The sequence below is a fragment of the Parasteatoda tepidariorum genome, chromosome 5 (genome assembly GCF_982258835.1).
Source record: "Parasteatoda tepidariorum strain Cologne lab strain chromosome 5, Ptep-v5.0, whole genome shotgun sequence".
In the NCBI taxonomy this organism is placed as follows: domain Eukaryota; kingdom Metazoa; phylum Arthropoda; class Arachnida; order Araneae; family Theridiidae; genus Parasteatoda; species Parasteatoda tepidariorum.
This window is the reverse complement of record NC_141759.1, coordinates 17,530,359-17,556,611: the sequence shown is the minus strand read 5'-3', so window position 1 is coordinate 17,556,611 and position 26,253 is coordinate 17,530,359. Positions and strand designations below refer to the sequence as shown.

At 32.7% G+C, this 26,253-nt stretch overlaps 1 protein-coding gene across 1 annotated transcript; it reads left to right on the top strand.

Annotated features, from left to right (window-relative positions):
- Positions 1 to 1,704: 1,704 nt before the first annotated feature.
- Positions 1,705 to 19,345, top strand: LOC139426515 (uncharacterized). The gene is made up of 6 exons (XM_087162641.1): positions 1,705 to 1,907; positions 5,871 to 6,068; positions 12,920 to 13,140; positions 14,459 to 14,623; positions 18,336 to 18,503; positions 19,200 to 19,345. Exons 1-6 carry the CDS (start codon positions 1,705 to 1,707, stop codon positions 19,343 to 19,345), a joined length of 1,101 nt encoding a protein of 366 aa, XP_087018767.1.
- Positions 19,346 to 26,253: the final 6,908 nt, after the last annotated feature.

Below are 26,253 nucleotides of genomic sequence, written 5' to 3'. Positions count from 1 at the left end.
AAGGCTTTTCTCACAGTTGGTATGATTTCATTGAATAGCCCGAGTTGGTTATGATCTTGAATGATTTTTCCCTAATTTTTGTATAATTATAAGTTATGATTTGAGAGCATTTACCTCAAATTTCCAGTTTAGAAACCAGTTAGATTTTAGACTTTAATTTTTGAATAACAATGTTTGTATTGGCAGATTTGACAATAATTCCTGTGTCTATCGGCATAAAATACCGTGACACTGATGTCATCACTATGGTCAATAGAAAAATCATCAGTATAGGTAGTATAGAGTATCAGGCCCAGGATACTCCCTTGCGGAACACCTGCGTGAATAGTTTTAGTCGTAAATTTATAATTATTGACACTGGTGAGGAAGTTTCTATTGCTGAGATACTTGTGAATAATTTTGGCAATCCCAGTTGAGAAATTAAGTTGCATTAAGTAACAGATTATACTATTATGTCAAACTCTATTCATGTATTATCTATTATCAATTTATGTCTAACTCTATTCATGTATTATCTATTTTCCATTTATGTCAAATTCTAAATGCCTTACAAATGTTCAGCATTAGTAAAGAAAAGATTGTTTAAGATGAAGACCTCTGGCTGTAAGTACAGGCAACCGGCCATTACATTGTCCATAGTGATAGGTTATGCCTGCAGTAAGGTACTCTCAGCTTTCTATTGACACTGTAGATCTAGATGCGTTTAACTTCCTCTCAATTTCCGAATTTAAATGTCCCTTGCGTCCTGATCCAATTTTTATTCCACTTTTAAAGTTTGTTATACTAGTGCCATCTATATATTTGCATATAAAAAAAAGCTTTAACATAAGGTCTTTATATGTTTCAATAGTCTTTCTTTTTCTTAATACCAACTCGGAGAGCCACGATGGTTCAGGGGATAGACCGTTCGCCTTCCAATAAGGTAAACCGGATTCGAATCCCAGTCGATACGAATACCGCCACCGACCACTGTGCTGAATTGAAATATCCTCAGTGGTAGACGGATCATGGATTAGAGTCCCCTAGTCGTCAGACTTACCGTGAGAGGTTCCCGTGGTCTTCCTCTCTATGTAACGCAATTGCGGATTAGTTCCATCAAGAAAGTCCTCCATGGAGGCAAGTTTCTCCCAATACTCGATCCAGGAGTTCCCCTGTCTTCTGAATTGGGTTCAAAATTACAAGGATACGGAGTTGAACATTAGTAGTCGTAAACCCATAAAATTGTGTCGGCTGCTCAGCGACGGTTATAAAATAAAATGAAATAAAATACCAACTTGGGAGCGGTGCTGGCTTAGGAGATAGAGCGTGAGCCGGGTTTGAATCCCAATGATGGCAGGTCGATACGAATCCTCACCCGGCTCGCACTAACCACAGTGCTAAATTAAAATATCCTCAGTGATAGACGGATTCATGGGTTAGAGTCCTCTTGCCAACAGGGTAACCGTGGGAGGTTTTCCTCTCCATGTAACGCAAATGCGGGTTAGTTCCATCAAAAAGTCCTCCAAGAAGGCAATATCTCTCCCAATGCTTGATCCAGTAGTTCCCTTGTCGATTGTATCGGGTTCAAAATTACAGGTACTATAAATATATATGTTATTTCACAATGGATTAACAGGCTCACTTTAACAATAGCATCATTGTTGCGTCTACAACAACAATTGAATTTGTCCTCAAACGTTGGTTTCATTTTCGCAAAATTAGAGCATGGCAGATTGGAGAAGTGCACCTATCCTCGTTCTCGTCTCAACCTTTAAATTTCTGAAGACTGAAGACAGACTAAATGCCGCGTTGACATGCCATCACTGGTTGAATGCATTCGAATCTCCAACACTCTGGGAAGAGATGAGTTTTGTGATGGACGGAGACTTGGTGGATGACTCCAAAAGAGCCTTGCAATTCGTCAGAAAGTAAGTACTTGCGAAGAGTACGATTTTAGAGACCACTAAATCAATATAAAAATTCCTATTAACAAGTTATAGAGATAATAAAAGCATTCAAGATTATCCATGCACGATCTTCTCTTAACTAAAAAAACGCAAAGTTAATGAAAGTAAGCAAATTATGCTTGAGTAATTTTTTTCAAAACTTATTTTTACTTCCAAATTCACTTATTTTGGCTACTTAAAGGGAGAGCATTATTCTGGAAAGCATTATTCAGCATACTGTGGAAAGCATTATTCAGGTACCACTGAAGCGTAACTGACCGATTTTCAATCAACCGATTCGCAGCGGCACTCGTGTACTGGTTCTCAGAAAGGAAATATTTTTAAGAAATCATTCTTCGACGTTTAAGAATTTCATTTTGGTTAAGATGAAGATTCAGGGATCTAAGATTTGGCGATAATTTCTGTTTAGTTTTGCTGAAGCCCAATTTCTGGCTGTCTTTTATATTTTCTACTGTCTTTGCGGTCACTGACGTACCTTCGGGATATCGCAATTTTTGTTTTTACAATTATTTGATTGATTCTTCGTTTAGTTACTTTCCACACACCCACATATATTTAAATTAAAAATAAAGAGAAAACTTGAAAAATATTAAAGATTAATGAAAAGAGAAGAAGAAAAATTATTAAAATAAATTATTTAACTTCGTCTATATTGATGCAATATTAGAAGGCATTCCTTTTTGTGGATATAATTGTGTAAGCTGATGAATATGTTTTTCTATTTATTTCCAGCTTTTAAATCTATATTTTTTAAGCTTTTTTAAAAAAAATTATAAATACTTAATTTTGATTATATTGATACAATATTAGAAATCACTCCTTTTGTTTTCCGGATTTTTAATATACATTTTTTTTAAATAATTTCTTTTAATAAGTTTTCTTCTGCTCTTTTCATTAATTTTCAATATTTTCCATGTTTCTCCATATTTTTAACTCAATTTATGAGCTTTGCAGCTCATTAATTACTTGCAGCTTATGCGCAGTAAATAATACTTAATAATTTAATATTTCTCTTAATTTTCTTCGTTTTTCTTTATATATATATATATTTCTATATATATATATATATCTATTCTATTATATATATATATATCTATATATATATATTTGTTTATTTCCAAATAAACAGGATCTCCGATTGTAAACAGTCACTAATGTTTAACTCATAAATGAAAATTTTTTATGTTTCAATTAAAATACTAAGTTTTGTTTCTTCCATAAAACGCACCAAAAATGTTTTGAGGGTAGCAGTTTTTGAATGGTTTGGATTCATAATTTTATCTTTTTGTCAATAGAAAACGAACCCCAGACCACATTCCCGTCGTTCTTCGTTATATCCTTTAGTAGTAATAGGAAAGAACCTCGCCTTATAAAAATATTTTTTTATTAATTTTTATGCGCTTGATTATTAATTTTTATGCGCTTTATTATTAATTTTTATGCGCTTCACTAAAATGAATTTATTGAGTTTGCTGTGTTTTTCTGTTCATTATTGCGCTTGACCGAAAATAATTTTTTATATAATGTTCATACTTTTTAATGCGCGTAAGTGGGTGTAATTCTTCTTATATTCTCTTTTATTATTTTTATTATTATTATTAGCTTTTTCTTTTTTTTTAGTTTAAACTATGCGTACTATAATAATATCAGCACAGAGCAGTGCAAAATGTGATCAACTATTACTGTAATCTAAAAGCTTCAATGAAGCACCACATTATTCCTTTTCATTACTTTAGATAGTTTAAATAGCCTATAAATTGACTTAAAAACTATGATACTATGATATGATATAGCCTATAAATTGACTTAAAATTGAGTTTAAATGTAAGACATAAATTTTATTTTCGTTAACAATTCAACTACAGAATGCCCAAATGTTCGTTCATTCAACTACAGAATATCCGAAATTAAAAATATAATAGACGTTTTAATTTACAAGTCAAAAAATAGTTGCTCGTTGTTGCCAACAAAACGTCTGAAATACAACTGCATACCACTTCGTAAAAAGAAGAGTTTCCCACCAAATTTTCAAAAATATTTACGATTATCTTTGTTTCGCTCATCTGAACAATTTTAAACGAATCGAAACTAATTTCCTTTTTTCATTACTTTCAACTCACCAATAAAACGACATTGGTGAACTTCATATGACAATTACAATAAATGTCAATTGATCAAAATCATATGTAAAAGATCATAATAAATTTTAAATAATCAATAACACTAGCCAAATGTAATGATAAATGTCAAATGATCAATAACTTTTGTCAAATGACATGATGAATGTCAAATGATTTAAAACATTAGTCAAATAGCATGATAAATGTCAAATGATCAATAACACCAATCAACTGTCAAGATGAATATCGGAGGATCAATAACATTAGTCAAGAGATTATCAAAATCTATTGTCAAATGGCAGGATAAGTGTCAAACGATAGACATCATTTGTCAACTAATAAGAAACAGATTATATGATCATTGCTTTAGTTGGTCATCATTAATGTCAAATAATAAACATCAATAATGAAATCAAATGACATACGCCAACTCATCAATAACATTGGTGAGTAACAGTAACATTCATCAATACCTTTAATTAAAAGTCAGGAAAAAAGTTAAATGATTGATATCAGATCATGACAAATGTAAACTTTTACCTATCCTCCGTTAAAAATCTGACAAAAACTAATTCCTTTTTAGTAGGGGAGAGTGGTGTCAATTGTAACATTTTTTACTTAACTATTTTTAACTAACAAAAAATCCAATATATTATTAGTATTAATTGACAGACGAGTAAAGTAGACTATCCTCTACTAGAAAAAAAATTAAATACCTGATTTTAAATATTATTATATTAGTTATTAACAATTTTTGGCAGTCATGCACTTGTTACAATTGTCCCCACTTACGGGGTCAATTGTAACAGTTCATAAATTCAACTAAAACATAGTTATTTATACATATTATCATAGTTGTGATATATTTTTTTATTGATCAAAATAGTAGTGATATTTTAGGAGTAAAAATAATAATGAGCAGAGACCTAAAGGGTTAAACTTTTAACTTTAAGGGGTTAAAAATTTTAATTTATGCTGTGAAAGGTGACAAATAAAATAATGCACATGCAACATAATATAAATGCTATAGGAAACTATTGGTGGTTCTTAAAGAGTTAAGTAATGGTTTGTAAACATAAGATTATTTATTTTCAGCTGTTACAATCGTCCCTTTACTTATTGTTACAATTGTCCCCAAGACGCCATTTCAGCTTCATTTGTTAAAAACAATGCTAGTTAATTAGCAAAACAAATCTTTTTTTTATTGAAATGTTAATTAAAGTGTCCACTTACATATTCGGTTACTAATTTTAATTTGTTTAAACAAAATTACTTTGTTACAATAAAATATTCTAATACCAAAAAAAGTACTTGTGTGACGTGAAAATATCTTTTGTGATGCAACTCTTTCAAAAGTACATAAAAATGGTTGCCATCAGGGGTGTACATGTAGATTTGTTAAATACACCTTGTGCACCACCTAGGAATCAAATCTAGAACCCGACACCCGAAATTTTTGCTCTGTTACAATCGTACCCTGTTACAATTGACCCCACTCTCCCCTATAGTTTATCAAATATATGTCATGTTAAATGTCAAAGGCATGTCAATATCAGTCATATCATGTATTATAGTCAATATCATATATAATAGTCAGTTATGTTAAAGTTATTTTGATATTTCTTTCTCCCTTTTCTACAAGACACTCGACCTCAGTCAAGCGACTGAAACTTCATTTCAGAAGATGTAGATCTCAAAAAATCGTGGAAGCACTCGAAAACATTCAATGTCTCTTTGAAAACCTTGCTTGCTATGGGAGGCTCGAATCTTTCGAAGTGGAGAATTTTTCCTTCCATCGTCACAGAGAGTCCTCCAATCGAATGATGGCCGCCTTCAAGTCATTCCTCGCCTCTCAACGGCAATTCTCCAATGTCAGATTCTTCAAGACATGCTTCGATGAGCAGAGAGGGCTGGACATCTTGGAGAGGATAGTCTATCAGAACAAGGACATTCGATTTCTCGGACTGTGGTACTTTTTCGAACAAGGTGTCGATGTCTACAGGTAACTTTCATGGGGAAACATCTTTACAACATCTTTGAATCTTTACAAAGTACGCCAATTGATGTCTTATCCTTGAGAGGCATGCAATTGGCATGACAATCTACCGTTGGGCTTAAACTTATGCTTTTAAACTTACTTTTAAACTAATATGTTTCTTAAACTGGTTTTAGCGTATTCCCTGGTTCTTCGTATAAAGCGTATATCTTCGTATAAAGCGTATATCTTCGTATAAAGAGAAAAAAAAAGAAATGAACCACCCTGAATAACTTTTGATCTAATCATCCGATTTTCACGTACTAAAACTCAAACTCAATGGTTAGAGGGGTGACCTTAAATATGCTAATTAATTAGTGCACACAATGTTTTAAGCTGCCAAATCAAACACAAAAACATACTTTCTCTGAATTAACATACCTTATTTTTTTTAACAGATTTTTATTCTTTACTCCCAAAATATGGGGGGAAAGCCGCAATATGGGAATTATGGTCTCAATAGTTTGGTCGGGAAAGCAATAGTAAGCCGAAAGTCAGTCCCTTAATTTTTATTTTGTTTTTTTTCCTTTTCGACCATATCTCTAGAACATTTTAAAAGATTTGAAAAATTCTTCCACCCCCTCCAAAAATTTAAATTGAGCCCCAGTATGTGAATATCTGAATTAGATAAAAAGTTATTCAAGTTTTTTTTTTCCCCTGTATGTAAGCAACGCTTGTTTCCTTTATGTTAGTGACCAAATGTTCCTGTATGATTGCTTAATAACATGTTCCTGACCTACTTGAAGATTTTGGAATAATAATTTTGAATTACCCTGCATAATACAATTTCCGTTCTCCTGTCCCCCATTTCAAAATCTCAAGCAAGAGCTATAACAAATCTCACTTGAGCAAAATATTGCTTAAAAAATGTCCACTGAACAAAAAACATAGTGTGGTCGGAAAATTGAGTCAACAAAATTTTATACCAACAAAATTTCATGTGAACAATATTTTTGGGTTGGACAAACTTAGTAGGAAAAAATTATTGCTGCATAAACTAATTGCTATTCCCTCAACTCTTGTAGACTTATTTTTTCTTAATCAATTTTCCCTTAAAACTATGATATTGCGCCAAATGTCTCTTAACTTAGACCATAAATGATAATAATGATTTCAATTTGATAATTCGAAAGTATTTACACGTGCTGCTTTTCCTATACACTGAGCAGTCAATGTATTACGACCAACGACTCAAAATCTTGTTTTTTTATTCTTTTTCATTTAATTCAACATTTAATTTCCGTGTTAAGGACGCTAACAAGTTGTTTCAGGCACATTTATAGTGTGAGAATGGATGATTGCGGATGTAAATGAGGAATAGCTTCTTCAACTACTTCCTTAAGAGCGCAATAGGATTGTGGAGGCAGGCGCAATATAGTAAAGTCACCATTATGTACCATCGTGTCATGCTGTAATACCAAAAGCGTGGGGGGATTCATCATCCTGCTGATTTAATCTTCTCCATTGGGGTAAAATGATCAGCACACCACAATTGGTCATCACTAGCCTTGCAATGGATGTGACACCCTGTGAAATTCACTCCCCGGGCATCCCACGGTTTCCCCTGTGTTTCACATCCATTAGCTTCCTTTGATCAAAGATGTCACTGTGTTGTCATCCATCGTTTCTAAGCCTTCCCTTCCATTTTTATCTTGTATTGAGTATTGTGTGACATTTAACCTTTTTACGCCAAATGTCGGAAATACGTGCCTGCATGAAACCGTATCAATCAGGGTAAAAAGATAAAACTGGTAACCAAAGTAGAGTTCATTAGCAGTTTATTTGTGGGCGGGGTTATAATTGCTTAATTTATTTAATTAACAATTACTTAGTTCAAAATAAAATTATTTAGTTATACTTTGAATTAACATTGATTATGTAACTAAAAATAATTAAAGTAAAGGCAAAGTAAGTCGGTCAAATTAGCTACCACTACATTTAAGTTACCGTTTTTTATTTATTTACATCCTGATTCTGATTTTATACGAATGTTTTTCTGAATCACCCGTCCCCAAGGGGTTAAGAGAACTCCAGACATCAGTTTCGCGTTGTCACTGGTACTATGGTAAAGAGATTATGTCACATTGGATAGGGATAAATAGACTGAAGAGTTTTGTCTTGATCTAGGCACATCAACCTGAGTAAACCAATCGACACCTTCATTCCTCAATTTCACCCCCATAATAAATGTGCTTGTTGATCACCATAGCAGCAAACAGCCCCAGACTTTTAATCTGGAGGAGTTCTCAAACAACATAATACTCATGTTAGATAGCTCATATCCTTTTGTTTATCTTTTCAGTTTTATTAATGACTTTTTACCACTCGTATTTTTGGTATAAAAATTACCCTTGCTTTTTTACATGATACTTGCTTACATACATGATACATGAAAATTTTAGATATTTTTAAAACTACCAGTTTATAAGAAAAATAATTTTGTAATAGATTTTACAAAATGATTAACTTCAGGATTACATATTGAACAATAACAAACATATTAACAGTCATTTATGATCATCTACCTCTCTTGATGTTATGAAAATTAATGGCTAAGTTTTGAAGATTAGAAAACGAGGGTCTACTACTTGTCAGAGCAAGTAGCATCGCAATTACAAATTTTAGATTAGCAAGTTAAACGGAAAGTAACGCCTACTTTTCCGTCACTCCCAAAACTCAAATCTTATGGTCTCATCTTTCATCGACTGTGTTTTGGAGATATTAATAAAAATAATTAAAGCTTGAAAACATACATTTCTTCAAAATATGGTAGTAAATTATCTACATATGTCCCAACGTAAAAACTTTCCTCGATTTAACTAATCGACTGTAGAACTTCCCTGAGTAAAACAATCGACACCTTCATTCATCCATTGCACCCCCATTATAATGTGCTCTCGTTTATTACCATAGCAGCAAACAGCCCCAGACTTATAGTCTGGAGGATTTCTTAAAAACGCACAGTACACATGTTATATATTCCTCATATCCTTCCGTTTACCTTTTCAGTTTTGTTAATAGCTTCTTACTCACGCGCTCATTCAGCATGAGAAATTCGCAACTTTTTAGCACGCATCTCAAAGTATATCCCGACTAAAAAAATCACAGAGAAAAAAAATGCACCCACCTTACATTGAAATTTTAGACTCCTGACTGGCTCCTCATCTCCTCTATCATCATTACCCTTTTCCACCTTCTTGGGTAGGCCCAATCCTTCGCGGAATTACTGCGGCTCATTCTGATTCAATTTACGAATACAACTACTAACAATGCTAATCACTCACTGCTTATTTGTCAATAATTATAAATTAATTATGAATAATAATTAATTTAGAGAACCTATGACTTTATCTGTTTGTTTACGTTTTTACCTGTCTGTGTTATCCCTGTTCTATCCTTTTTTACCGCAATATTACTTAGCACCTTAACATTAAGTTTACTAACCCAAATAATTTTAATATCAATGGCCTTTGATGCAGTTTGTAATCATATAATTTACGGAGGTGACCTTTCTGGCCAGGTACTCCGGTGCACCAAGTATTAGTTTCCGCACTTGATACCAAGGTATCCTTCTACCATTGCTAAATTAAATTTAATATTAATTGGTAAGTGTGCAGCTAACAAACTGAAATGAAAAAGACATTTTCAATAATTTATATTTACAGAATACTTACTCACATAGGGCAGGGGTGTGGCTTGAAGAAAAGGGCGCAATTCGAAGCAAGAATCTGTGCATTGCGGTCAATTGTCTAGTTTTCGTTCCTCCAATTTACCCCCATCAGAAATATACTCTCAGTTGTGATCATTGTAGTAGGCAGCCCCAGTGTCTGGAGAAGTTCTACTCAAAGATAAAAGAGTAGGCACTGATGCGTACTTAGCAATTTCTGTATTCCCCGGATGCCCTCGTCGGGGTGGGACAGGGTTCAGTTACCTAAAAGTGTCGAGAAGTTGAGAAAAAAACAGGCTTATTCCATCACCTTCTAGCTTATTCCCGGGAATATAAATATTGAGTTTTCTGTGGAAAAAATTTGGAAATTGCTGTTTTTCTTATAATTAAAAAATTTTAAATCATCATTCATATTGTTTAGTTCGCATTTCTTCAGCTGAATTACGCACATTCTTTTTTTGCAAGAAACATTGAGGTTAATAAGTTGATAAAACTTTTGTGGACTTTTAAACTGTTTGCTTAATCTTTAAAAGTAGAAAAAAAATTTGCAAAGTTTTAAAGAATGTAAGAATACAAAGAGTAGAGTTTTGAAGAACAAAATTCTGCATTAATTAATTTTTTTTCAATATCTTGCTTTAATATTATGTAAAAAAATAAGAAAAATTCTCGTTTTTATAAAATATGCTTTTGGCTGATGCCTTTCAAAAAAAATTTTCCTAATTTAAAAGTTAATATGATCAGTAGTGTTTTAATAAATTAATAAAGTTAAAAATACTAAATTTAAAGTTCCTTTTACTTAAATATTGCATGTTTATTTAAGTGTTTAAGTGAAAAATAAAGAAAAAAAATCCTTAAAAACTATTGTAATAAAATTGTAGTATGTCAAGATGCTAGAAGCAAATGCCACTTTATTTAATATATCAACTGTTATCAGCTTACACCTTTCAAATTATATTAGAAACAAGACCAGTTTTGTTCAGCTTCAAAGCTCCCACTATTTTCAAAAGCTTCAGGTTTAATTCCCAAAACTCCTGGTTTCTCTTCAAAGCTAACACTATTCTCAAAAGTTTCAAGTTTAATTCTCAAAACTCCCGGTTTATCTTCAAAGCTCCCACTATTCTCAAAAATTTCAGGCTTAATTCCCAAAACTCCTAGTTTTTCTTCAAAGCTCCCACTATTCTTAAAAGTTTCAAGTTTAATTCCCAAAACTCCCGGTTTATCTTCAAAGCTCCCACCATTCTAAAAAGTTTCAGGTTTAATTCCCAAAACTCCTGGTTTCTCTTAAAAGCTAACACTATTCTCAAAAGTTTCAAGTTTAATTCTCAAAACTCCCGGTTTCTCTTCAAAGCTCCCACTATTCTTAAAAGTTTCAAGTTTAATTCCCAAAACTCCCGATTTATCTTCATTACTCCCACTATACTCAAAAGTTTCGAGTTCAAAATCAGTAGCTTCTTTTCTTTCTTTCTTTTTTTTTGCATCATAAAGCCAAAGAATATATAAAGCCAAAGAATATATAAAGGAAAAGAAGGCTAGCTTCCGTACGCATTATGTGAATCAGTGAGATCCTACGTGAGGTCCCTGCATACAAAGAAAAAAGCAACATTTAGGGGCACAGAAGCAGAAATTCTTGAAACGGGTTTTCACCCTCCCCTCCTCTAAACCACTACTAGGGTTGGAGTGAAGAAGGTTTCTCTTTATGTATTATTGGTTTGTTCCACGCTTTTATACTATTGATAAACGGTGCTGTACAGAATAAAGATATTCCTTTGAGAACACATTTAGATCTTCCATGTTGATTAAGGGGGGACCCCACCCTGAGATGGTAAAATACTAACGTTTTTCTTGAATTTTTTTTAAGTAATAGAGACGATGTAGAGACTCCTTGTTTTTTTATGTTATTTAGCTACAATTTAAGTCTATTTTAAAAAATTTTCTTTTACAAAATAATAAAAAATAAGATGGTGGCAGCTCCGTGTGTGGCTGGTCATCAAAAAGTAGCACCTCACTGGCCTCATGCATTTAGAAGTCCTGAAACATAGGAAAACGATTTTGTTTAGATTTTCTGAAACATAAAGACATTATCTAAAAAGTAGCATAGCGGTTTTTTGATATTCGCAAAATTACCAAAATGGCGGAAACTTAAAAAAAAAGTTAAGTTTTTCATTAAAAAAATATTCATTAAAATACCAATATAAAATCGAAATATTAAGATATCAAAAAAATCCTAGGCTACTTTCTAAAGAATATATTTTTACATAATTTAAAATAAAGAACAGCTTATTTCGTTGTATAGATCATGAGAAAAACGTTAGGCCAGGTCAAAAAACAGCGTTTTAAGAAAAACGCGTTTAAAGTTTTGACTTATGTTCAATCTAGTAAATTATTAAATTAGTAATGACTAACCTTTATTCTGCAATTCCAGGTCAATATATCTTCTCCGACAACAGAATGGATGAGACACAAAAGGAATGTCGCCCCTCCTAATCCGGCCGAACTGGCCTTTCTACCTGCTTAGCGACGATTTTATCTATTTTCCGGTATAACTTCTCGGAACCAAACGAAGTTAGGTTCCGAGAAGTCGTTTTAGGCAGACATTAGAAAGGGTACAAAGATTCGAAAAATGCAATAATTTTTTTTCTTCGAATTTTTGAAATATTCAGGGTGGAATCCCGCTTTAAATCTGATAACACATTTTGTTTGACATAGAAGGAAATAATAAAATGCGAATGACAGAGTACCTAATCATACACGTAGATTTGACCAAAAACCAGTTCACAGATGACGTACCTCCTTACTGTTACTTTACTTCTTCTGCGCTTGCGCTGGATCTCAGTACAAACGATGCTCTGATAAATCTGAGTATGTTGCTCACCCTGTAGGTTTTTTTTTGGTACAGCAAACCACACCTACAGTTCCCCTCGATAGTAACGTATTCTAAGAGCTGGTCTTCTCCTTTTTGTATTCTTTGATAAAGCTAAATCCTATTTAAACTACCATGCTCGCGAAATGAAGCATATTCTGTGATGTATTTGACCTAATGCGACAATACTGAGATGCTGCAATTTTCATAAAACTGCTAAAATATTTGCACAGTGTGCATTTTTGCTGTCTTGCGCATTACTTTGTGCTCTTACTTTTATTACGTTTTCAGGCATGTGGAATATGAGCGATTACTGGGATTGGCCAATCTCGAAGTGGTAGAGCTGGATTACTGCTGTACATCGGAAACCGTACTAGATATTCTGGGAGCGAAGAAGAGGTTGAGAGTCTTGAGCATTCTTTGTGATCAGAATGAGGGATTTCATCACACCATACCGGAAAAAAGCTGGAGAGAATTCAAACGCCCCCACATCGACATCAAGTATGAAATAGGTATGCTCTTCAGTGCGACCTCCTTTACTATACGATTTTTCCATTACAACGACAGGTGCATGAAGTCCCATTTGATATTCTAGGGACGCAACGTTATTTTAAGGTTCATCAGAAATTTTAATGATAATGATACAAACCACAATTTTGATGTTGCCACCGATCAATAAATGTGAAACATCTTGAATTCTCTATGAATGAAGAAAGGGTGATAGGTCGATCTATTTTCATCCCAGGTAGTTCTTTCTATTTTTATCTAGCTGGTCAGGAGGGCCTCCCTGACCGAGCAGGCCTCCAGGGAAACAGCGAACCTCGCTGCTCCTGTAAACCAGTAAAGCCGGCCAGGTGGCAGAGCGGTTAGCGTGCCTGACTACTAAGCCAATGGTTGCGAGCTCGAATCCCGCTAAGGGCATGCGTATTTTTTCTGGGTTATCATCTGTTGTGTGATGTGTTAATATGGCCCACCCTATGAACAAGCATCTGTGCCAGTGCTGCCGTGGTTAATGTTAATCGCTTCCGAGGCTAAGTCTGACTGGTGCCCACCGGGTAGCGTTAGAAAGCGACAATCTGCTAAATTTAAGAGAGGGCAATTTGGCCTTTAATGTTACAAAATTATGAAGTTTATGTTATTCACTCATTATTACGTAAGGTGAGCAGGACAGAAAATTCACTAATGACATAAAAATCAAGCATAATATCTTTGAAAGCAGTTTATTTAAAATTTTGTTTCGTAAGAACTATTCGACCGATTTTGTCCAAGTTTTGTACTTTGCCATACAAAATGGCATTCTTTAAAATGGTGTAAATATTTGTGTATCATAACGATTCAAAATTTTCGGTCTGTTATTAAAAATTTAATAAAAATTAATAAATAATTACTAAAAATATTTTTCGTATGGAATTATTGTTAATAAAATATATAATTTTGTGTAAAAAAAATAGATTAGCTTAACAAGTTCTCGAGATATGTTAAAATAGGCAAAATGGGATATTTAGGGATTCAAATTTTCGATTGCCTTTCTGACCAAACTATTAGGACCCTATTTCCCGGATTGTGGTTATGCCTCATGTTTTGAGGGTCAAGAATGCGAATCAGTCGAGGAAAAAATAACTTTTTGATTCATGGAAATCATGGTTTATGAATCGGATTTCGTATTTTAAAATATTTTCTGTACTAATTAATTTCCTTATTTAAGATGAGGCTCTCGAAACATTTAAATTGAATACGTGAAAATCCTATCGTTAGATCAAAAGTTGCTTAGTTTTTTTTAAAATTTATTTTGAACATTGCTAAAGGATGGTGTGGTTTAAATTCTTGCAGTGGAGGTAGTGACGTTGCAACAGTTCATGGATGTTATGCCACAATCCACGTGTGCAAGTGAATTCACATACAAATGCGGACTCAGCTTAAGAAGTGACAACAATCTTCGAACACACGGAATATCCATTCTGCAGTACATCACCCATGCTTTTCAAGACTACTTTCGTGAGTCTTACCTTTTTGCATCCATTATCTGTAATATGTTCCACTATGAATATTTAGTTCACAATAAAATTGCTTATTAAGAGGAAACAAGCAGTTAATATGAATTTAGTAGTAATTAGAAAAAGAATTTATTCGAAAAAAATATCATTTCAAACTCATATGTCATTTTCAAAATTTTATTTCGGGGTGGGACATTTAAAAAAAAACGTATTCATACTGTGATTACTTTAAAAAAACAAACCAAAAAATTACTTTAATTTCTTTAAAGAAATTAGATTCTTCACATATTTTTATGAAATACAGTCGACCCTCTATTTAACGAAGTCTCTAAATCCCGATAAAAAGTTCGTTATATGAAAAATTCGTTAAATAGAAAATCACTTTTTGAAATACTTAAACAACACAAAACAGGTTTTAAATTTTTAAATTCTACACATAATTAAAATAGCAATTGATGTACCTTCATCTTGTTAACTAGTATCTACTATTTTATTTTTAGTTCTAACCATAAAAGAAATCTGCATGTAAAACAAGAATAAAGCAAAGCATTGTGTTGCACTATCGTGCAACATACATTTTCCGCTATAAAAAGCTAATATTCTGTATAAATTATAGCTGCATTTATTATGAAACTAATTAAAAACATACATTACCACATGTGTTCTTAATGTTAATTAATACTGATAAAATCCGTTAATTTTTTCTGAGTTTTTTGTTTGAAATGCAAGCGAAAAGGGATTTTACTGCTTTCCTTAAAATTTTGGCTTCGAAAATCGATTCAAAGTCATTTCCCCCATAAAATGCGTTAACAAGTCTGAAATGTTCTGAAATATGGGAAATAGGGAATGTTGATCTCAAAGAAAAGTTCGTTAAATAGAAAATTCACTTCGCTATTTGGAACTTATTTCACGATGAAATTTTCAAAATGCTCTTGGTTCCTAGGAAAAAAAATCGCAAAATGGAGAAATACGCAAAATAGAAGTTCGTTAAATAGAAGTCCGATTGTACATTCCTAGGGGGGAAAGCTATTGGAACTACATAAAAGATACATAATATGTTGAAAAACAAGAGGATTCCTCTCTTTGCTTGACCCCGAGAAAAACTTGAGCAGTTCATTTCAGATCGCATCGCGACAGCTTCTTTTATAACAGAGAAGGCCTCCGCACTGATCAATTTAGTAGCTCGAACATAAACTGCGCAGTGGCAGTCAATACGAAGGACATCTCAACGTCCGTACTACTAAATTGAGCAGTTAGGGAAGCAAATAAGACAGAGATATCTCAACGTTCGGACTACTAGTCGATCGGATTTCTCGTTTTATGGTAAGCCCATATAAAGGCTTTCTCTCCTCTATGAAAGTGCTGATCGGGATCACCTCGTTCACTTGTTCTTGCCTTAATTACGTTTGACAATCCGTATTTTATTCTTTATCCTTTTTCGAGTTATCCCAATTAAAAGAAGCTACACTCCTACTCCCCAAACCTTAATCTTTCTTGCTGCAGTACTATTCTTCACAAATTACTCTTTTACAATCTACGCTTTTCTTCATTTTTTTACATATTTAATTTCTTTTTTATTAAAAATAGACTAAATATATAAATGTGTGTACAGTGGGCAAAATATAATACGGACCACCCTGAATATTTTTCAACTAATGATCAGATCTTCAGGTTCTGGGAATCAATTTTAATGCTTAGAGGGAGTGATTTTAATTAATCTAATTAATTCATACAGACGATATTTTAAGTTACAAAAAAGTTAAGTTAAAAGTACGACTTTTTTTAAAATTTGATTTCTAAGGTTGACCAATTTTACTCGTAAATTTCTTGCTGTGCAAAATTATATTTTTTTTGAATTCTGTAAAAAATTATATATCTTACAGTTAAAAAAATTTTCGAAAATTAAATCAAATAATAAAAAAATAATAAATATTTACTAGACGTCATTTTCGTATGGAAGTAATTATCTTTGGATTTAATGAATTTTATAATTGTGTGTAAAAAAGAAATTCGATTCACTCAAAACTTTCTTGAGATATGGCGAAATACACAAAAAGTAAAATTAACATTAAGGGGCCCAAACTTTGGATCACTCTCCGGTGCAAAGTATTGGGATCATATTTCTGAGATTGCGGCAATATTTTAGGGGTCAGAAATCTAAATACGTTTTAAAAAAGGGCATGTTTATACAGATAAAGTGCGTTTTTGTGTCTAATTTCGTATCTTAAAATATTGTTTGCATTAATTAATTAGCATAGTTGTGGTAATCCCTTGGAACTATTAAGATTGAGTCTGAGATTATGAAACTCCGATCATTCGATCAAAAATTATTCTTTTTCTGCACACTGTACAAGTAACATCAAATCGAATACAAAGAAGAAAAGGAGAAATAATAATCTATTATGTTTATCATTACAATTAATATCTAATAATAATGCCCCGTTTTACATCCTCCCGGACAATTATGAACAACTACATTATACACTCTATAACAAAAAAATCGACGCACCAAGAAGCAATCATCCGCTTGCTTTGAAATTTCGTATGAATGAATGTTTTGAACAGATATGGCTGGAATGATGCCGACTGGGAACGAATAGTCTTTAGCGACGAACCCCGCCTCCAACTGTGTCCTGACGATCATCGAAGACGTGTTTGGAGACGCACAGGGCAGAGAGGGGGGATCCTGCCTTCACTATTGCAATCCACACCGGCCCTCAACAAGGCATTATGGTCTGGGGTGTCATTTTCTTTGACCTTTGATCGTCATTAGAGGTACACTTACTGCACAGCGGTACGTCGACAACATCCTAAGACCTGTTTTGCTACCGTTCCTTTTGCAGCGCCCTAGGCTGGTTTCTCAGCAAAACAATGCCAGACTACATACGGCACGTGTTGCTATGAACTGTCTGCAAGCTAGTCAAACTCTTCCTTGGCTTCCAGATCACCAGATCTCTCTCCCATCGAGCATGCCTGGGATATGATGGGAAGGAGATTGCATCTGGCACGGAATGTTGATGACCTCGTTCGACCATTGGATCGAATTTGGCAGGAAATACCGCAAGAGACCATCCGGGAGCTTTATCGGTCTATGCCACGCTGTGATGCAGCTTGTATCCAGGCTAGAGGTGGGTCAACACCTTATTGAACTTGTTACTGTAACTCTGCAATAAATTATTCAATTGTTCTGAACTTTTAATCATTTACTATTCTGTGCATTGTCTTCCTATCCACCAATTTTCGTTTCAATCGGACAATTCCTTCTTGGTGCGTCGATTTTTTTGCTATAGAGTGTATATTCGGTGAGAAGATGATATGTCGATACATGATACCAAATATTATCATCTTTTTTTCCTTCTTCTTTTTTTTTTATTTTTTTTTTTTTCGAATGTCAACAACAGAAGAATACTAACTATCTACGTACTTGCAACAAAAAATTCTACTAAGTTTAGATAAAAATATTTCAAAGAATTCGACGAAAAGTATTATCAAACTTCTTTCCGTTGCTAGGCAACTGAGAATTGTTTAATAAATTTCCTTAATTCTCCTTATCTATAGTAGATCCCCCCCCCTCGGGGCTGTTAAACCATAGAGAAAACTACCGTAGAATTTTCCAATGTAAGCTACTCAATCTTACTTTTCCTTTTGTTAAGATTGAAATTTCATGCCAATTGTGTTGTTTCAAATTAATATAACAATTATTACACAAATAGGTGAAATAAGTTTAGATTTCGGATTCGTCAACATCTCTCTGCTGGAGGATTCTATTCTGAATCTGATTATGACGTGTGCGCACCTCGAAGTGATTAATCTGTGTGGTGTCCTCTCCCCTACTCTCGCAAGAAGAATATGTGAAGGTTCACTTTCCAATACTCCTAAAAGTAAGAATCCATTCTTTTTAATTTTTAAAAGAAATGACTTCCTCATATTTGAGTTATCAAGGAGAGGCATCTTCTTCTCGAGTTGCAAGTACCCAATTCGAGGCAAAAAATAGTTTTAAATTGGCTTTCAAAATTGTTAACATACTCGACATCCCAACCTTAATGCATGGAATGAATTTTGGTATCAGAATCGATTTTGCCTCACAAGGTTTCTGATCTGATGCGTATTTCTGCCTCAAGATAATAGACGACTAGTTTTCTCCGTAAATATTTACCTCAACTTTTGTTGTTATTCAAAGCCAGGATTGAGGTTCAATGGGTTATTTATGTAACAAGCTCTGCTTGGAGCACGTTTCAAAACCAGTATTTGCTTAGATTTTGAACAGTAAATTGAGGCAAATATTTACTTTTTGGATGCAAGTTCATTAAACAGTTAACTTCGTTACGTCACAAAATAAATGGTTGACTTGTTGGCTATTTTTGGTCGACCATTTAGAACCTCTCACGATTCACGCACGTTCAGTCGCCATCGAGTGAATGATTGATGAGTTTTTAGCCTGAGAATATATCTCCCCAATCAGATTGTTCATCAAGGACAACCGGGTGTGCATGAATCGTATGCAGTGAGAATGGACTTTTGATATAATTTGTTGTATGAAAGAAATGCATTAGTTGAACGAATATTTATCATTTTAGGTCTGAAGCAAGTGGACTTGATGTTTTATTTCTGCAACTTTGAAACAGTTGATGAGATGAATCGAATGCAAGAATATAAACAAAGATTGAAGGCGATGGGTGTTGCATTCCACTTTAATTTACTCACATTTCAATCAGTAGATTGAGGACAGAATAATGCACAATAAATTGTAATGCATTTGGTTGAATACTGTTTATATTTTTTATCACAAGCAGGAAACATGGATTATGCATATTTTTTTAAAATTCTGCAGCAATAAGCCATGCATATTTTTAAATTAAAGTTTTTTTAGCCTTCGTTAAAAATTTGAGACCATTTCAAAACCAAAACTTTAAAGGGTTACATACATGTAAATAGAGTGTAAAAAATAGCATGAACTGAGTGTACGATTTTAAAACCGCAAGGAAGTTGTAGAAATTTTCGATGTATCCCTTTGCTTAAGAAGTGATATTTGAACAGGCTTAATATTCTAGGCATTTTTATTACTTAGAGTTCAATTTTTCCACTCATAAGATTTTTTTTATATCTTATAAATTCTAAAAGTTTGAGAGCCAGAATTCAATTTAGCGAAATTAATGTAATAGCATAAATTTATTGTAAAGGTTGCCATGTTTTGAATGTTATTTTCAGTTTTTTTGTGTCTTCAACTAAAGTTAAATTAATTCACCATTAAGATGATTTTTTAAAGTTTTTCCGCCGAGCAAAGTAAAAGAAAACGCTGTTTATATACTTGAAACAAAGCTATAATTTTAAATTATAATATGCTATCTTACAGTAATGAAATATCTGGGCTTTAAAACATACAAATAATTTAAATATTTTTAAAGCTATTAAACGTTTTTAAAAATGACTGATTTTGTGACATTTTTCATTTTAGATTAAAATTATCAAAAACTATGCTTTACTCTTATTTTTTTTAAAAAATTTCATAAACCCAATTAATGTAGCATTAGGATAAATTTTTAAATATTAAAAAATTGAATCACAAACTCTTTTCATTTTTTCAAAACCGTGGCTTTTATAAACATTGACATTTTGTGCCATTTTCAGGAAGACCGTTGAGGGCACTTACTAAACATCGGCATAACTTGATCTAAAAGTCATTAATAACTGTTGCAAACTCACAGTTACGAAAATCGCTTATTATTCATACAAAAAAACGACATATCGTGCGACAACAGAATCTTCAAAAAACAACTTTAAATAATAAATAGTGCAAGTCATTTTTACAAATAGTACAAGCTCAATTGGCGATCGCAACGCTCGAATATGACATCTGGTTTCATGGCTTTGGCCCTTCTCCCTTCCTTCTCCTCCTCTTTTCAGTTTTATAGGAATGTACTACGATATTTTCCCTTTTCTTCATATTTTTCCTTTTTATTTAATAAAAATATATATATTTTTTAAATTTCCATGATGCTTTTCTTTAAGACTATGTTTAATGTAGTTTTCAGTTCCATATAGTTTTTCAACTTAACAGATTTTAATCTATATGAAAATCAAGAGAGAAACTAACGTACTTCCTTCCTCTATGACTCTCCACAGGCTAATGGGGAAAGCATGAGAAGTGTTGCCATAGATAGAGAGTTCTGCTCTACGCCACCTGCAGCCCATTTCGATAGCCAATAACAATAGAGGATAGCGTGTTTTGTAGACTTAAGGAGTGAAATAATACAATAAATTAGCATCACAAATGTGATTTGATGTCAATAAATTAACGCCATCAAAACATCACAAAAGTGTCCACTATAACGATATCCACATTGCATGCTCTTTACTCCAGGCTAATCGCTGACAAAAGTGAGCTGCCGTGAACGGAACGCATCTGACTTGCCCCTACGAGGATATAGATCAATATTTCTCAAACGTCTGTACAGATTTAGTCTTGAAACTGAGGTACCCGTGACTGATAGATGAACTGGGTTTTTTTCCAGCCGGTATTTACTACCTAGAATCCTCATTGTTGGGTGAAATGATGATAGCTGAGGTTTAAATACGATATCGCGCTGATTATTCTTTTAATTTTTTTTGTCTATCACATAAGAGAAGATAACCAAATTCCCAAAAGATATACGCTCCCGATGAATTTTCAAGACGATAATTGAAAGAGAAATAACATAAAGATACTTTTAGAATTAACTAAGAAATTACAGCCAGTGAAATATAAATTATACTTTCAAGTCTCATTATATGATAATTATTACTATTTCTATGTTACGGTATATATACTCTGGTCATTTGATCAATACCTCTTTTTGAAATACCAATCATTCTTTTTTTTTAATAAAGAAAATCTCTATTGATGAACTTTTAATTCATCAGTATTTTCACTTTATTCCGAAAAAAAGCTTCTTTATACGATGCACAAATGGCAGCATGTTTAAAAGAATTTGTTACAGGAATGTATGAAAAAGAAAACAAACTATTTACAATAAAAGATGCAAATAAGAATAACGGTAAAAGTAATTAGAATAAAAAGGTTTCGAGAAATATTTTTGAAATAAATATTTATTTCTTCTTTTATTAATTTTAAAAAAGTTTATTCTCATTCTTTGATTAAAATATGTAATAAAAAAGCTGTGAAAGTAGTTCCTTGAACTACACTTTTTTAAACATTTTATACGTAAAATGATTTTACAAATAATGCAAATTCATGCGAACATATTCAGTTAACTATCAGTAGAAACAGTAAATTTAATTTTTTTCATTTTATATTATAACCGTTGTTAACAGCCTACTCAAATTTTCGAGTTCACGACTACTAGCCTTGTAATTTTGGACCCATTACAGATGACAAGGGAACTTCTGCATCAAGTATTGGGAGAAATTTTTAAATGAGGACTTTTTGATGGAACTAACCCGAATTTGCGTTACATGGGAGAGAAAAACAACACGAATCTCCCACGGTTAGCCTGCCGCAATAATGATGACCGAAATGAAATGCAGATAAATATATAAAAGGCACACATAAAAACTGAACTCACCAAAAACTATTTTAAAAAAATCTTTGGTTAAAACGTGAGATGTTAGCATTTAAGATTTTTATTAAAGTAAATTACATGACTAACCCTTTCTATGGCAATGGTAAGTATATTTACCTCCCATTTTGAAAGTCAATGATAATCTATTTTACCACTTTTAATTTGGGCTTTCATTTCATAATAACTCTGTTGAAGCACGTTTGAATAAAATTGATGACCATAAATTCCAAAAAAAAAAACAACAAAAAAAACGTATCAAATTTTATAATATGTATGATTTCTTTTGCAGTTTATAGCATTAATAAAAATTTTTTAATTAATTAAAAGATAAAATTAAGTAAGTTACTTACTTTTTATAACACCTAATGAGCGGCAGTCAACGTAATGTCCATCAGAAAAGGGAGTCGAAATTTAAATGAATTTTACCTAATAAGCTAAATGAGTTTTATTTATTCACATCAAGTTCAATTCAGAAAATATTTTAATTTACCTTTACTAGAAATAAATGGCCCATTGAAATGTTTGAATATTAATGAAATAAATTCCAATTGTATTTCGCACATTAGCATACGAATATCAATACTAATGATGTTTCCATTATAAAAGTGCTAGATAATACTGCATGTGTTTACTTTACATTTAAACTGAGGGAACATTAACTTCATTTTAAACTAACAAAGAGGAATGTGCTTGTGATTCCTTGTGTATATAAAAGTTTTTACGGTGAATACAAAAGATTTGATTGTCCAAGATAAATTTGAATGATGAAATCATGTTAAGGCCATGAATTTCCTTTTCAATAAAAACATTGTCTGTCCTGAAAGGATGACTGGGTAACAACGAGTCAGTAAAAATCTGAAAATAAAACGTTCTCTCATCAACATACACCTTTCAAAGCCTTTATATTTTTTATTGCAATGATATAAAAAATGACACATGAAAGGAATGATTGTAAATTAATGTGTATGTTTATTGATTCTCTCTTACCGTAGATTTAAATTCAAAACTTTATTCCCTAACACCATGAAAGAACAGTTAAATAAATCCTGTCCCATTTCCAAATGTTTAACACTGTTTATAACGTATGCGACTTCTAAGTACCCTTTAACAAAACGTTTCATAACTTTTAATGTTGGTTATGGATTTTTCTTGTAAAAAGTAGACCATTTTCAAAAAGTTTCATTCCAGAGAGCTTTTTTTTTTTACTCGGCTTAAAGCTCAGAGTCAACAGTATAAGAATATAATATTGATAAATCCCACTGAGAACCAGATAAGATATGGTTTATTAAAACATTTCTGAATAAATATAAATACGAATAAATATAAATGTGATTTCCTGAAAAAATAAAGCAAGCAACTTCTCAGCTTGAAAGAAACTTACTTGCTAAGAATTCTCTCAATATCATGGGATTAAAACGAATACATGATCTCTGTACCTGACACAATGGGCCGATTCATCTGTGTTAGTAAAGACGATGTTAACATGAAGTAAGAGAATCGATGTCAATTTGTCAATGGTAAAATAGAAGGGGGTAAGGTAGAAAATTGTTGTCAGTCTATAACAGTTCATGAGGAGAGACTGGAACATCTATTGATCTCTGGCGATTACAGGAGTTTTTAAAGTTCTATATTAAGATCTTAACAAGCCGTTGTTTTGGTGTTTCTGTGGCTGGCATTTGTTTCGTTGGTGTTGGTTGTTTTCTCCTAGGTCGGGTTTAGCACTGCGAGAAGTTGGCTGTATGCAACCTCTGCAAATGCAACACTTTGGCTTGATATGATCTCTAGAACATTTGTAGAAGCGATGATTGTCAATACCCATCACACACCTCGGTGAGTTTCTGCTGGTATATTGTACAAGACCAAACCCTTGTTATCGAAAACACTGTGTTTGAAATCTTCTTCCTCTGAATCTTTCAACTCTAATTGGATGGTCATTGAGGTGAAATGACGCAGTTCGAATACTGATTGGCTCGCAGCAGTGTTAAAAGGAAGAAGCTCATTTGCCCCGCCTTCTCAACGGTTGAAGTGGGCACTTTTTGCTGCTTCGGTTCTGAGCTTTACAAACTCCATCGCAATTACTTCCATCTTAATATCAACTGGTACAGCATTCCGGTAGCGCAGTCGTTAAAGGCGTCACTTATGCCAATGGTATAGAGCCGAGGGTAATGAGCTCGATGCTGGAAGCAGACTAAATAGCAGGCATGAATACGCAGAAAGGTGTGCTTGAATCCACTGCTGAAAATCTTCTCGTTAGTTGTGATTAGAAGTGTAGAGAGAAGGTTACCATCTCAGGCATTTCCCATGTCGTCAGTGTTAAACCAGGGTGGTGGTTCTGACGTAGCATTCCTACCATAGCTACTAAAATGTAGAGCCCTGAAAACGGAGCAAGGTGCTTGCTCATAGTTGAGTGGTGTGTATGTGTGTCAACTAAAGGTGTCTACACACCGAACGCAACAGCGATGCGAAACACGATTTTTCCCCTCTGTTGCAGTGTGTCTGTTGCAAGTGATTGCATGTACCTTCACACCGCATGCGACAACAAACCTGTTTCCTGGCTAGCGTATGCGCACTTTTCTTTTGTATATAGTTTTTGTTCCACAGCTCATTTTATCGTTATTTTTTGTATTTAAAAAATTATTTTACACATATGAATTATTTTTTATATTTATATTATTTCTTATATTTATATTACTTTATGATTTCATTACAAGATGCTTCATAAATTGTCGAAATAAACTTTGCGTCACATTTTTACAAATATTGTATCAATAATTTATACGAAATTATTTATTTTTTATAATTTTTGTCTTATAATTTTGTCTACTAATTTTTAATACGTTACTAATCTTTTTATGGGAAAAAAATTCATTTTTTCTGAATAAATTTTTCCGACTATAACACGTATTTTTATTTTGTTAAATAAACTAAATTGCTGGAATATTAAACAATTCAAATTAAAAAAGTTAGGGAAAATGAAAAACAGAAATTATTTTATTATCAAAAGGTGATGTTAGGAAAAAAAAAATTTTTTCCCAACATTGTTGTGAACAATATTTTGAATATTACAAATATATCAAGTTTGCAACTTAACATTTTATATAGACGTGATAAAAATGAATTTATTTTCATATGCAAATGCTTCAATATAGTTTTTTCTTACATTCGCAAGTTGATAGGAATTTATGACATTAAAATTTCCCTTTACGGAAGTTCCTTATGGAGCCATTTAAGCAACATTTTAAAATGGACACCTTTTATTATTTAGTGACCCTTTATAATATGATCATGAGATATTACTTTATGAGAAGTACAAGAATGTGCGGGTGTTTTTCTTTTTTCATTTATGTTTTACTTTTGCATAAAATTACATTTTCCAAAAATTGTATATAAAAAAAAAAGGATTACATTGCGTTTTGAATATGCTACATTTCTTTTTCCTGCTGAATGGTACTGTCGCATTAAGCCAGGCATAGTCAGTCTGAACAGGACAACTGGTAGCTATATTTTATAACACTCCAAATAAAAATTCCTGGAAGATTGGTTATGGTACCTCAGCTATCAACAATAGACCCATGAAGCCTATGGCGTAACAAAAAATTTATTAGTAATTTCTGTTCTTGAATCTGGTCCATTCACTTAATTGGCGATAAATTCCAAATATGTTCCTTAGCTTCCTTGATTTTCTAAACTCCCAAAAATTTCTCATAGCAGTAAAATCAAATTATTATTTTTGTTTCTATGAAAATATTAAAGTAGGAAAAAAGGCGTTTTTTCCCATCATTTCTAATATACCCAATTTTATCCGATAGTGATGAACAATACCTTCCATAGAATAACCAATTTACACTAAAAAAAAATACAGCGTTTTTTGTTCCATAAAAATGGTTTATTTTTTAAGCTAAAGATCGATCTGATTTCATGCAAATAAAAATTTAAGCGATTCTGTTTATGAAGTTGATTATAAAAAGAAAATTTAAGGACCCGGTTTTGAGCACCATTGCCGTATTTAAAAAATTTTATATTATCAGAATTTCGTACGAAATTTTTCAAAACTTTTCATTCAAAATTTTAG